This window comes from Diceros bicornis (assembly GCF_020826845.1).
Source record: "Diceros bicornis minor isolate mBicDic1 chromosome 32 unlocalized genomic scaffold, mDicBic1.mat.cur SUPER_32_unloc_2, whole genome shotgun sequence".
Taxonomy (NCBI): domain Eukaryota; kingdom Metazoa; phylum Chordata; class Mammalia; order Perissodactyla; family Rhinocerotidae; genus Diceros; species Diceros bicornis.
In genome coordinates this window covers 1102352-1116319 of record NW_026690908.1, presented here as the reverse complement: position 1 = coordinate 1116319, position 13968 = coordinate 1102352, and the positions used below count along the sequence as shown (strand labels likewise).

Below are 13968 nucleotides of genomic sequence, written 5' to 3'. Positions count from 1 at the left end.
GTTGAGCCTCCTGAGCAGACGGTTGGGCCACCAGGGTCCAGGCTGTACACAGTGAGCCCTTCCCTGAACAGATGGGCCAGGGCCCACCCAGCTTTCCGTCTCTTCTACCTCATGGAGTTGGCACAGTCACTCTGTGCAGCAGGTCCTCTTAATGTCCACCTCCATGGTCTGCAGGTGGACAGCAAAGGCTTGGGTGTTCAGAAAGTTGCCCAGGTCTTATGATTGGTAAAGGGTGGAGCCTGGATTTGGGCCCAGATCATAGGAGTCTGGATCAGGTCTGGGGCAACGATAGCAGAGAGAAGGCCTGCCCCACACCACCCTGAAAGCCCAGCTGCTCACCGCATCCATCATGGTAAACTGCTCCACCACCAGCTTAGGAGGGAAGGCCATGAGATTAAGCTTCTCATGCTCCTTAAGAGCCACAGGTGGAGATGGACTTCTCACTAGAAATGATGGTCCAGGTGACTCCAGCTCAGCAGCTCCCACTCCTGCTGGAGCCCATGTTGGCCCTTGCTCCACCTCCAACACTGCTGGTGGAGGGGACACTGGCTCCAGTGCTAGAGGGGGTGGTGTCAACGGAGCTGGAGCCAGCTCTACCTCCACCACTGCCCACTGCTCTTCTTCTGCCGCTGGCTGGATCTCTGCAGCTGACGCTGGAGTGGGATAAAAAGAAAGATTCACCCACATAGCTGACTTTCCATGTGTCCTTCTAAACACAGGAAAGATCCCACTCCCTTCCAGGAATACCTAGCCTGCAGTCCCCCTTACCATCTGGCTCTGCCTCAGTGGCCTCCAGAAGCTCACACCGGACAAGGGTAAGAGGGTCACGGCAGCTCATCTCCTAACCAGGCAAGATGACATTCATGTACATCCCCTTTAGCTTAAAAAAGGGACAGCCTGAGTCTGGTCCCTCCCTAGTTCTAGTCCAACCCCGTCATCTCAAGCTCCTGAGTGTGGAGACCCTCTGCTCCTGCTCTCATCTCAGAGCAGCACTGCAAAGTGTGGGTGGCCTCATGTACCTGCCCCTTGTCTAGTGAGTTGGTGGAGTTGAAACCATTGGGCAGTTACTCAACAACCTCCTGAGTGGAGTTCTGCAAAGACTGCCTGGGAACTGGGCCAGAAGAAATCAGGGGCTGCCTGCACACTGCCACTGGGGCCAACCGCCAAGAGAATATCTGTTCCTCAGTTCAGGCACAGAGGGGCATCCCTGCAAAGAACTCTGGTCAGGGAGGGAAGGAGATGAATCCTCTAGTGCTCGGTAACAATATGAGTAGAGGAGCTCACCTTCTCATGCTGCCAGGCATGGCCTGAGGTATGAACATGACCTAGCTGTTAGGTTTCCGACACCTAACAACCAGCTCCTGCTCAGGAATGACCCGCCCCTTATGTCCTGCCTTCTCTCCTCCTCACAGACACATGCACACACACACACACACAAAGAGGGGCAAGGGGTGTGGGGCTGATCAGGTGGGATCACAGCTGTGCCCTGGCCTGCACTAGCCTCTCCTGGGCTGCCCCGTGTTACCTTTCACTGCCTCCTGCCAGATGCCCAGAGGCGTCAAGAATTAAGGCTGAGCCAACATCGCCAACTACCAAAAAGATTCTCTTTCTGGGATTTTTTGAGCCCAGATCCTCCAAAAGTTGGGAAACAACAACAAAACATCTTTGCCTGTTGACTGTCTCCAATCAAGTGAGCTGGATGGGGCAATGTGGGTGCCTGGTTACCAGAGTTCTAAGATCTGTTGAGGTCTATGACCCCACGTCATCTCTTGAACTGTACACAATGAGACCACATAGCCCTACCCACAGGTCCCTGGAAACCTAACTAGGGACCTAGTTTTGAGGAGACAGAGATGAATGCAGACCTCCTTTTCCTTACTATTTCTTCATCCTGGGATAGTCCCTGTGCCTCTCAGGTCCTCCAAAGTCTCTAAACCTGCACCATGGGAATCAAGCTAGAATCTACTTCCTAGGGACATCACCCGGTGTATATGAGATAATATCTATTACCCCTGTGGGCTGGTGTCACATGTACCTAAGGCACAAACTTAGAGATGGAAGAATAACAAGGAGGGGTGGGATGTAGTACAGAACACCACTCAAAACAGGCCTGGGCTCCAAGAATGTGATATTGGGACAGTCACTTCCAACTTGGCCTCATTTTCAGGTCAACACCATGAGGGTGTTGCAACTAATGGAAATTCAGATATTGCCATCTGTGGCATAAAACCATTCAATTGTTTCCTGTTTTATGGAGAATGAGACTGAAGCGCCTCATCTTGGCCTATGAGGTGGGCATCCTCCACAGTGGTACCCAGTAAGCCCCACCCATGTTATACACATCCCCGTGGAACCACAAAGAGGTTAGTAACTGGCTTCTGAACAGAATAAGAGCCAAAGTGATGGGATGTCTTTTCTAAACTTTAACTAAAAAGGTCTCTCACTTTCTCTTACTCCCTCTCTCATGTGCCATCTCTCTCTCTCTCACTCTGTCAAATCCCTGGAAGTGAGGAATCAAATACTGGTGTATTGGGGCTGCCCAATGTGGAGGCACATTGAGGAGAGAAGCAAGGGAGTGCCTGGGCCAACAGACAGAAAGGAACTCAGGCTCTCAATACAAAATGAATCCTGAAGGCTGAGAGTGAACTTGTGGGCCAGTCCTCCCGTAGTCGAGCCTCAGTTCAGGCCACAGCCCCAATCTGTTAAACTCACTGAGACAGAGGCACCCAGCTAAAACATGCCTGATTGCTGATCCACACAAATTGTGAGATTGTTAACATTTGTTGTTTTGAAATGCAAGGTTAGGGGCAATGAAGTCAGAGAGGGAAAGGTAACGAACACAGCCTACCAGGCCCTGGCCCTACCTTCCACCCTAGCTCCTGTTCTCTTCTCCCAGCCTCCCTCCAGTTGCATTGGCCACCTTTCTAACCTCCTCTGGCCAAACTCACTTCTGCCTGTGAGACTCAGGACCAGTGGTGCCATCTCCCTGACACACTGCTCCCAGACTTGTGCAGGGCTGACTCCCTCTTGTCATTCTGGTCCCAGAAAATGTCACCCTAGAGAGGTCTTTCAGACCCTCCTACCCAGTGACGCCCAGCCCTCCCTCACAGCCCCCTGATGTGTTTCTCTACAGCGCTTGCTCTTTTCTTTCTCATGTCTTTGCTTTTGTCCATTTCCCCTCTAGACTGTGAGCTCCTGGCAGGCAGGGACCACTTGGTCATTTTCATCCTGCACTTCAGCCCACCAGGGCACCTGGCACAGGGTGAGTGCTCAGGACACAGCTGCTGAATGAGTACATGGGTAGATCTTGCACCCCGCCCCCTGCTTTTGACCAACTTTCATTGTGGAGATGAACACTAGTAATAGGAGGTACAAGTTGTTTCTGAGGCAGGGGGACAGCCAGAAAGACCTCTGGTTGACTCTTCGCTGCTCCAGGAGCTCAAGAAAAGTTCAGTGGACACCAAGTAAATTCCAGGATTACAGCAGAATGACTTGATATATATGTATTAGGTAATGGTTACCAAAATAAGTTTAGAGTCACTCGTTGCATGCACTCCACTTTATACAGGAGGACCCTCACTGAGATCTTCTCTCCTGTTCCCAATGCCTACACAAAGGGAGGATGGGCTCATCACAGTTCTGGGTGCCCACAGAGGTGGACTGCAGGACCCCAGTCCTGTGATCCCCAGGCTGGGCCAGGGATGGATCTGGAACAGGTAGACACCTAGGAACCTTAGGGATTCCTCTTCCCATCTCTGGGCCCCTGTGCACGAATCTAGGAGAACGGATGCTACTGCCCCGTGGGAGAGCTGCCTCCAACCTCTCTCCCTCCTGCCTCTTGTCACTTCCCCGGTGTCAGCTCTTTCTTGACTGCACCTCAGTGTTCTCCATATGAGAAGTCAAGTGTGAGGGAGTGTGCCTGTGCAGGTGTGATGATGAGGAGAGGAAAATGACCCCATATGGAAAGGGGTGGGCAGCAATCCTCTAGGATCTTAACGCCACTCATTGCCAAAGGAAACCTGAGGGAAGAGGTGGAGCCTTGGCCAAGTAAGCTGGAGCTCTCTCTAGTCTTCAGGACTCTGACGACCTCCTGTGGTCTGGGACAGTACCTGCCTCTTTCTAGGCCAGTTTCCCAACTGCACAGTGAGGGGTAAGATGTGCAACAGCACAAGCTTGTGCTCGGCCAGGACAAGTCATCAGGCCCCATAGATACATTAAGTATGTTTTAAGTGTACTGAAGACATTAATATTGCTGTGCAATCATCACCACGATCCATCTTCAGAACACTTCTCATCTTACAAAACTGAAACTCTATACCCATTCATGAATAATCCCCCATTCCCCCTCCTCCCACCCACTGGCAAACACCATTCTACTTTCTGTCTCTCTGAATCTGGTGATTTCAGGAAGCTCTAGAAGGGAAATCACACAAGGTTGTATTTTTGTGACTAGCTTATTTCATTTAGAGTAATATCTTGAAGGTTCATCCATGGTGTGCCATATATTAGACTTTCCTTCATTTTTCAAGGATGAATAATATGCCATTGTATGTATATAGCACATTTTGCTCATCCATACATCCCTGGACAGATACCATAGCAAGGCCCACAACCAAGCCCAAAATAAAATGGGGCCCCAGCCAGATTTTTCTCAACAGTACCCTGGAGACTACTTTCTTAAGCCATATCCCATATGATATTTACTAAGGATCTAATCTTGGGCCTAGAGTTGCTTTTCAGAAACTCCATTTCTCTTCCTTAAGCAAGTTTCAACTACTTTGAGCCAATGAGACAACAAGACGGCTTGCAAGACTCAAACTGCAACTGCATAAGTGACTGGAGGATGAACTGGGGGACCAAGAACTCCCCTGCCAATCATGTTAAGGACACCGTCTTTTGAACGTGGGATGTGTGACAGAACATGAAAATCTGTGCTTGCACAAAATGCCTAGGACAGTTCCCAAACTTACTGCACCCGCTCCTTTGCCCTTTTCAAGCCCTTTTCAACAGCCCATTGGGGAGAAAGATTTAACCTTCGTCTCTTTGCTGGCCAACCTCGTAATAAAGCTTTTTCCCCTTCTACAAGAGCGGGTATCCTGTTTGGCTAATGGGTGCATTGGGCTGTAAGCCCTTCCTTGATTACAATACTTGTGTGGCTTCCATGTTTTAGCTATTATGAATAATGATGCCATGAACATGAGTGTTGTAATATGTCTTTGAGAACATACTTTCAACTCCTTGGTGGGGTATACACCCAGAATAGGAATTGCTGGGTCCTATATAATTATATTTTTAATTTTTTTTAGGAATTGTTATACTGATTTCTACAGCAACTATATATTCCCACCACAGTACACAAGGGTTCCAACTTCTCCACATCTTGGCCAACAGTGGTTCTATTCTTTTTCTTCTTCTTTTTTTTTTCTTTTTGATAGATGCCATCCTAATGAATGTGAAGTGGTCTCTCACTGTGTTTCTGATTTACATGTCCCTAATGATTACTGATGATGAGCATCTTTTCATATGCTTATTGGTTATTTGCATATCTTCTTTGAGCAAATGTCTACTCATATACTTTGTTCAATTTTGATTTTAGTTGTTTGTTTTTTGTTGTTGAATTTAGGAGTTCTCTATCTATTCTGGATATTAAGCCTTTGTCAGATACATGGTTTGCAAATATGGTCGCCCATCCTATGGGTTGTGCTTTTACTCTGTTGATAATGGCTTTTGAGGCACAAAGCATTTTAATATCCATGAAGTCCAGCATATGTATTTTCCTATTTTATTGGCTGCTCTTGGGTGTCAGAACCATGAAATCATTACCAAATCCTATCTTGTCAAGTTTTGCCTTATGTTTTCTTCTAAGGGTATTATAGCATTAGCTCTTACACTTAGGTATTTGATTCACTGGGAATCAAGTTATGTATACAGTGTTAGGTAAATGTCCAAGTTGATTCCTTTGCATGTAGATATCCACTATTTCCAGCACAACTTGTTGAAAAGACTTTTCCCCATTTAATAATCTTGGCACCCTTGTCAAACATCATTTGATCACATGGGTGAGGGTTAATTTCTGGGCTCTCAATTCTGTTTCCATTGCTCAATATGGCTGTCTTTATGCCATGACAATGCTGTTTTGATACTGTAGATTTATAGTAAATTTTCAATCAGGAAGAATCAGTCCTCCAACTTAGTATCTCCTTTCAAGATTATTTTTGGTATCTGGGCTTATTTGAGATTCCATAAGAATCTTAGGATGGGTTTTTTTCTATTTCAGCACAAAACGCCCTTGGGATTTTGATAAGGACTGCACTGCATTTGTTGATCTCTTTGGATAATGTTGACACCGTCACAATAAGGAGTGTTCCAATCCACGGTGATCAGATGTCTTTCATTTCTAATAGTGCCGGATGGCTGTTCAGGTGGAGGGGTGGGCCCTCCTCGAGGTAGTCGTGCAGAAACCCACAGTTCCTCCTCACTGTGCCTTCACCATTTCCTTAGAACCCATCAACAGTCAACAGAGGGCAAAATGCATGTAAAATGCACGCAGGAAGTTTTCAAAGATTGGATGTGCATGGAGCACACATTTCTTCCACTCCTTTCCATTAGCAAGAACCACGGACTGAAGCAGCAGACCCTAACACATGGAGACTGCAGACTCACCCAGCAGACCCCAACAAACGGGGACTGTGGACTAACTAAAGGCCAGGGACTCGGGTTCCTGGCAGAACCATCTGGCAGCTCAAGCTGAACCACTAAGCCTTTGCCTGGCACTGCTGACTAACCAAGTGCTAAGACTGATGCTCTCTTAGAGCATCCTGTCAGTCTAGACTGACCCACTGACCCTGGACTGGAAAACCAGTTAGATCAGGAGCTCAAGGCAAACAGAGTGGATCTCAGATCCAAGAGAAACTTACCCACAGCCCTCAGAAACAGTGAAAAAGATGGAGAACTCAAAGGTTTTGCTGGTACCAATGACTGTTTCTCATCCTCGAAGCCATCAGGCGTCTCCTTTGGATCCCACTGCTGCCACCAAACTGGTACAAAACAAAATAAAATTCAGTAAATTTTAAACATCTTATTGGCTTTATTCAACAGTTCATGAATCAGGCAGCATCCAGTCTAGCAGAGAGAAAGGACCTCCAAGGAGTTCTACAAAATGAAGGATTTTATAGGCAGAAGGGAGCAAGAACAAGGAAGTTACACTAGATTAAAAAGCGGGTTGGTTACTGCAAGGTTACTTTCCTTTAGAGGATGGCAGGGCTCTATCAGGAAGATGACCTACCTGCTGCGCATGAGGTGATTCCTGATTGACTGGTTTAAGATTCTATTCCTGGGAGGGCCAAAAGTCTAATTAAGTCTCGACTTGTTTATGTGAGGCATAGCCTAAGCGGCTCCATTTGGGCCTGGTGTCTTGTTTTAAACACATGACTTCTGCTGGTCCCTGCTTTCCCCAGTTACACCCCGGCTGTCCCTTCACTGACCATTGTTGGTCACACACCCACTGCACCTGCCTCCAGTCCTCCCCCTTCAACACCGTAATCTCACACACAGCTCCTCCCGACACTATCATGACGTCTCCCACCACACGTCGCCTATACTTTCCACACTGCCATCAAGATGCTTCACAAACACCACCACCATTTATGTCCAATGGGCTGAGAGGCCTGCCCATGCACTGGGAATCAGGAGTCACAGGGTCTGTCACTTGGCCTCCAATCACCTATTGTACCCTAGCTGAAGGGCTTAGCCTGCGGAGACACTCAGTTGTACCCAACTCAATCGCACAACAACATCTTTGCCCCAGGCTTCCTTCAAAATGCTCCACCCACTTTCTGCCCCAACTGCTCCTTAAGGAGTCACTTTGGGGTAGCCTTCGAGGCCACCTTGGTGATTTTGTGCTCAGGCCCAAACAGATCTTGGCCGACAAACACTTTAACAATACCCCCTGAAATCATATAGCATAGGTAACTAGTGAATGGGTGCAAATTACTGGTTTTACTTCCAAGGGCCGTAATGAATATTTCACACCAGGAACATCCACTTGTGGGTTTTACTGTAGGCTGATATCACAAGGCTCTCACCCAGTGAGGCTCTCTCTTCCCCAGCCTTCTGAGCAGATTTCTCCAAGCTATATTCTGCAATGCATCATTGTTTCTATCTCAGCCTGCTTCCCTCAGGTTGCAGGTCCCCTGAGGTTCCTGCCCTGACTGGCTACCACCAACCCATAGAGACACTGTCAGTCCTATAGGACTGGGTGTTCAGTTCTACTAGGACTGACTGACTGGACTGGACACAGGTGCGGTGGCCCTACCCACGCAAAATCAGGTAACTGAGGCAACCAAGAAGTATCGAAAACCTTAACCCAACATCGACAACAACTCCATAAGACCCTATCCTAGCCCTTGTGGAACAGTCTCATGAGTCTCTTGCCTAAATGGTTTTAGAGAATGGCCTGGCCCTAGATTGTCTATACCAACCAATGAAGGAGGGGTTTTTGCCTTTCTTAGAACCACTTGCTGAATGTACATCAACACACAAGTTCAAACCTACCTCCACCAGATGGCCCAAGAGGTTAAAATATTGCGTAATGTTACCTAAATCTTTTAAAAGATACCCAAGGCCCCCGAGATCACTGACCTATTTTCATGGCTGGTCTTTCCAAGTTGGCGACAATGGAAACAGACTGGATTTTAGACTGTTGCTTGTACAATTATAGGTTCTGTTACTATAGCCATCATCGGATATTTACTCTCTTGGCTACAATGTGCCCTATCCCTAATAACTCTATTAATTACCCTTATTAACTATCCCAACCAACTTTAAATTAACTAAATTAAAATTAATCAATACCCTGATTAATTTAAAAAATTCAAAATTTTTATGGAGAATCTACTTAACACAGAATACACTGTTGTAAGCATTTAAAGTATACAGTTCAGTGCCATTTAGTACAATGATTATGTCGTGTGGTTATCACCACTAACTAATTCCAGAACATTTTCAACACCCCCAAACAAACCCATACTCATTCACACTATTATCTCCTAACCCAAGCCCATGAAAACAACTCACCTTTTTTCTCCCCCTATTGATTTGCCTATTCTGGACAGTTCATTCAAATGGCATCATGCTATCTGTGGCCTTTGTGGACGACTTCAGTGAGCACACATGTTTCAAGGTTCATCCATGGCCGAGCATGTAGCAGTAGCTTATTCCTTTTTATGGCTCCATAATGTCCTATATTATGAATAGGGCACATTTGGTTTATGCAGTCATAACTGGATAGAAATTTGGGTTTGTTCCACTTTTGGACCATTGTGAATAATGTTGCTTTGAATATCCATGGAAAAGTTTTTCTTTGAACATATGTTTCCAATGGTCTTTTGGACATACCAACCTTGTGACTCTCCTGGTCCATGGTAATTCTAGGTTTAAGATTTTTAAAAATGGCAAACTGTTTTCTGCAGTGGATGCATCAAATTACTTTCCCACCAGTAATGTATGTGGGTTTCCCATTCTCCATATCTTTACTAACACTTGTTACTTTCCATTATGTGGAGTATAGCCTTCATTTTGAGTGTGAAATAGTATCACACTATGCTTTGAATTTGCATTTTCCTAATGATTTATGATACTGAGCATCTATCTAGTGCTTATTGGCCATCTGTGTTTCTCCTGGAGACATGTCCATTGCAGCTAGTTACCCATTTTCATTGGGTAACCAATGAAAATGGTTTCATTTCAAATTTCTTTGAATGAAGTTTCATTTCAAACTTCTTTGTTTTTTATAATTGAGTTCTAAGAGATCTACCCCAGGTAGATTCCATGGCTCCAGGCTTCCCGGGGGCTACTAGGAACTCAGGCCCATGGCTTACCACACCACCTGCCAGTTCCAGCAGCCGTAGACAGCTCTCATGGAACCAGGCTTCCGACAGGCTTCTACAGAACCAAGCCCACCGAGGTGCTTGCTGACTCAGGCAGCCCCAGGAGCTCCCATGGCACCAGGCACCGACAGGTTCCCATGAACCCAGGCTTCCATCTTGACCCAGCGCCTGCTGGCTCCTGCAATCTCAGGTAGCTCCTGTGGCCCCAGGCTACCAGGAATCCAGACTTCTGGCCTACACCAGCACAAACTGTCTCTCATGGCACAGGCTCCTGGCAGGCTCTTGTGAGCTGAGACTCTCAGATCATCCCAGCACTGGCCAACTCGCATGGCCCTGGATGACTCCTGTGGTCACAGGCTCTCAATGAGGACCTGCCAAACCAGGGTCCAGTGGGGTTACTCGTGAACTCAGGGTCCCAGCTGTGCCCAGGGCCAGACACAATACCGTGGACCCAAGCTTTCCACTCACCCCAGTACCAGGCTGCTCAAGGACTCCAGCAGCAAGCCTGCCCCTGGACACCACCAGATGGCCTACCCAGGACCCCTAGATGGGCTGAATGTGAAGGCTTTGGTTTACTAAAGCCAGTCTGTAATAAGTGGAAGAAATGCCTACTTCCTCAAATTTGCAGACACTAATGGAATGTCACAAGGATCATGAATAATCAAAGATCCACGACACCACCAAAGAAAAAGAATAAAACTCCAATGACCGACCAAGAAATGGAGATATAGGAACTATGTGACAAAGACTTCAGAACAATGCTCTTTGAGAAATTCATAAAACTCTAAGGAAACAAAGATAGACTACTAAATAAAATAAGGAAATAGTGCATGAACAAGTGAGAAGTTCAACATAGAAACAGAAATCATTAAGGAAAAACAAACAGAAATCCTAGAGTTGAAGAACACAATGACTGAACTGAAGAATTCAATAGAGACCTTCTAAATCAGATTCAACCATGTACAAGAAATAATTAGTGCACTAGAAGATGTGTCATCTGAAATCATCGAGTCAAAGGAGCAAAAAGAAAAAAAGGAACAGATAGGATTGGGGAAAGGCAGTGTGAATTATGGGATACCTTGAAAAGAAATAGATAAGCATTATTAAAGTACCAGAGGAGACGACAGGGAGAAAGGAAAAGAAAGTTGACTTAAAAAAGTAGCAGCTGACACCTTCCCAAATCTGGGGAGAGATGTAGACATCCAAGGTCCTGAAGCCGATCAGTCACCCTAAAATTTCAAACTAAAACATTCTTCTCCAAGACACATTGTAACAAAACTATCTAAACTCAAAAAAAGGATCAAACAACATGATCAAGTTCAACATGATGCAAATCAATGAATGTGATACACCACATTGATAGAATGAAAGATAAAAATCCTAAAATAACCTCTCAAATCAGATAAAGCAGTTTGACAAATTCAACGCCCCTTCATGATAAAAACTCTCAAGAAAGGGTTACAGAAGGAACATACCTGAACATAATAAAAGGTTTACATGACAAACCCACAGCTAACATCATATTGAACAGTGAAAGGTTGAAAGCTTTCTTGCTAAGACAAAGAACAAGACAAGGGAGCCCAGTCTCAACACCACTCTTCAACATACTGCTGCAAGTCTTAACCAGAGACATTTGGCCAGAGAAAGAAACATAAAGCACCTAAATTGGAAATGAAGAAACAAAGTGGTCTCTGTTTGCAGATATGATTTTATGTAGAGAAATACTTAAAGACTCCTCCCCAAACTGTTAGGACTAATAAACAAATTCACTCAAGCTGCAGGAGACAAAATCAACATATAGAAATCTCTTGCCTTTCTCTACACTAACAATGAACTATTTAAAAATGATATAAAGGGCCGGCCCCGTGGCTTAGCGGTTAAGTGTGCGAGCTCCGCTGCTGGCGGCCGGGGTTCGGATCCCGGGCACGCACTGACGCACCACTTCTCCGGCCGTGCTGAGGCCGAGTCCCACATACAGCAACTAGAAGGACGTGGAGCTATGACATACAACTATCTACCGGGGCTTTGGGGGAAAAAATAAATAAATAAAAATTATAAAAAAAAATGATATAAAGAAAAAAATCCTATTTACAATGCCATCAAAAACAATAAAATACTCATGAATAAATTTAACCAAGAAGGTGAAAGATCTAGAAACTAACAACTATAAGACACAGATGAAAGAAATCAAAGACACAAAGAAATGAAAAGATATCTTATGCTCATGGATCAGAAGAATTAATATTGTTAAAATGTTCATGCTACTCAATGCCATCTCAAGATTCAATGCAATTTCTATTAAAATTCCCATGGCATTTTTCAGAGAAATAGAACAAATAATCCTAATATTCATGTGGATCCACAAAAGACCTCCAATAACCAAAGGAACCCCGAGAAAGAAAAAGCTGAAGGCATCACAATTTCTGATTTCAAACTTTATTACAAATCTATAGTAATAAAAACAGTATGATACAGGTATAAAATGAGACACCTAGACCAATAGAACAGAATCAAGGACCCAGAAATAAAACCACACACATACAGTTTGCTAACAGTTGACAAGTCAGCTAAGAAGACTCCATGGGGAATGGATAGTTTCTACAACAAATGCTGTTGGGAAAACTGGATAACCACATGCAGAAAACTGAAATTGGACCCCTATTTTACACCACTCTAAAAATGATCCCAAATTGAATTAAAGACTTAAAGGTAAGACACCAAATATAAAACAACTAGAAGAAAATATAGAGAAAAAAGCCCCATGAAACTGGTCTTGACAACGAGTTTTTTGGATATAATATCAAAAGTAAAAGCAACAAATGCAAAACTTAACAAGTGGGATGACATCAATCTAAAAAGCTTCTGCATAACAAATGAAACAATCGGCAAACTAAAGGGGTTAATATCCACAGTATATAAGAAACTCTTACAACTCAACAGCAAAGAAACCAACAAAACAATATGAAAATGGTCAAAGGACCTGAATAGATACTTTTCCAAAGAAGACATAAAAATGGTCAACAGGTACATGAAAAGATGCACGTAATCACTCATCATCAGGGAAATGAAATCAAAACTACAATGAGATATCACCTCACACCTGCTAGAATGGTTATTCTCCAAGAGACAACAGACAACAAGTGTTGGCGAGGCTGTATAGAAGAGAGAACCCTGTGCACTGATGGTATGAATGTAAATTGCTACAGTCACTATGGAAAAAATATGGAATTTTCTCAAAAAAATAAAAATAGAAATATATATAAATAGGCAATTCCACTTCTGCTTGTATATCCAAAGGAAATGAAGTCACTATTCTGAAGAGATATCTGCACCCCAATGTTCATTTCAACATTATTCACAAACAGAGAACATGGACACAATCCAGGTGTCCATCAATGGATAAATAGATAAAGAAAATGTGAGATATATGTATACATGTAATATATAATGGAATATTATTCAGCCATGCAGGAGAATGAAATCCTGCATTTTGAGATACCATGGATGGACCTTGAGGCATTGCGCTAAGTGATATAAGTCAGACGGAGAAAGACAAATACTATATATTCTCACTCATATGTGAAATCGAAAAAAGCCCAACTCAAAGGAATAGAGACAAGAATGGGTTTCCCAGGGTCCCGGGGTTAGGGGAAATGGGGAGATGTGAGTCAAATTGCACAAATTTCTAGCTGTAAAATGAACAAGTTTTGGGGATCTAATGTACAGCATGGTGACCATAATTAACAATACTATATTATAGACTTGAAATTTGTTAAGAGAGTAGATCTTGAAAGTGATCACTAGAAAAAACAAGTTAATTATGTGAGGGAATGGAGGTGTTAACTCACGGTATTGTGGTAATCCTTTCACAAATCACCATCTTGAACACCTAAAACTTACATATGTTATATGTCACTAATATTTAAAGAAATCTAAAAAAAAAATCTCTCAACAAAGTAAAACCCAGGACCAGATGACTGCACTGGTGAATTCTACCAAACATTTAAAGAAGTATTAAAAACAAGACTTCTTACACTCTGTCAAATATTGAAAAAGAGGGAACACTTCCAAGCTCACTTTA

At 44.2% G+C, this 13968-nt stretch overlaps 1 protein-coding gene across 6 annotated transcripts in view; it reads right to left on the bottom strand.

The window, feature by feature from the left end:
* Positions 1–1954, bottom strand: part of LOC131402230 (ral guanine nucleotide dissociation stimulator-like) — a 34406-nt gene extending 32452 nt beyond the window's left edge. For 4 of the 6 annotated variants that reach the window (XM_058537109.1, XM_058537110.1, XM_058537112.1 and 1 more), the window contains exons 1-2: positions 769–1950; positions 340–653 (exon numbers count right to left, since the gene is read on the bottom strand). In XM_058537109.1, the coding sequence (XP_058393092.1) occupies positions 340–653; positions 769–838 (384 nt within the window). In that variant the 5' untranslated portion in view covers positions 839–1950. Of the gene's footprint in view, positions 1–339; positions 654–768 lie in introns of all 6 variants that reach the window. The other 2 variants (XM_058537108.1, XM_058537107.1) reach the window with 1 other exon arrangement.
* Between the last annotated feature and the right edge of the window lie 12014 nt (positions 1955–13968).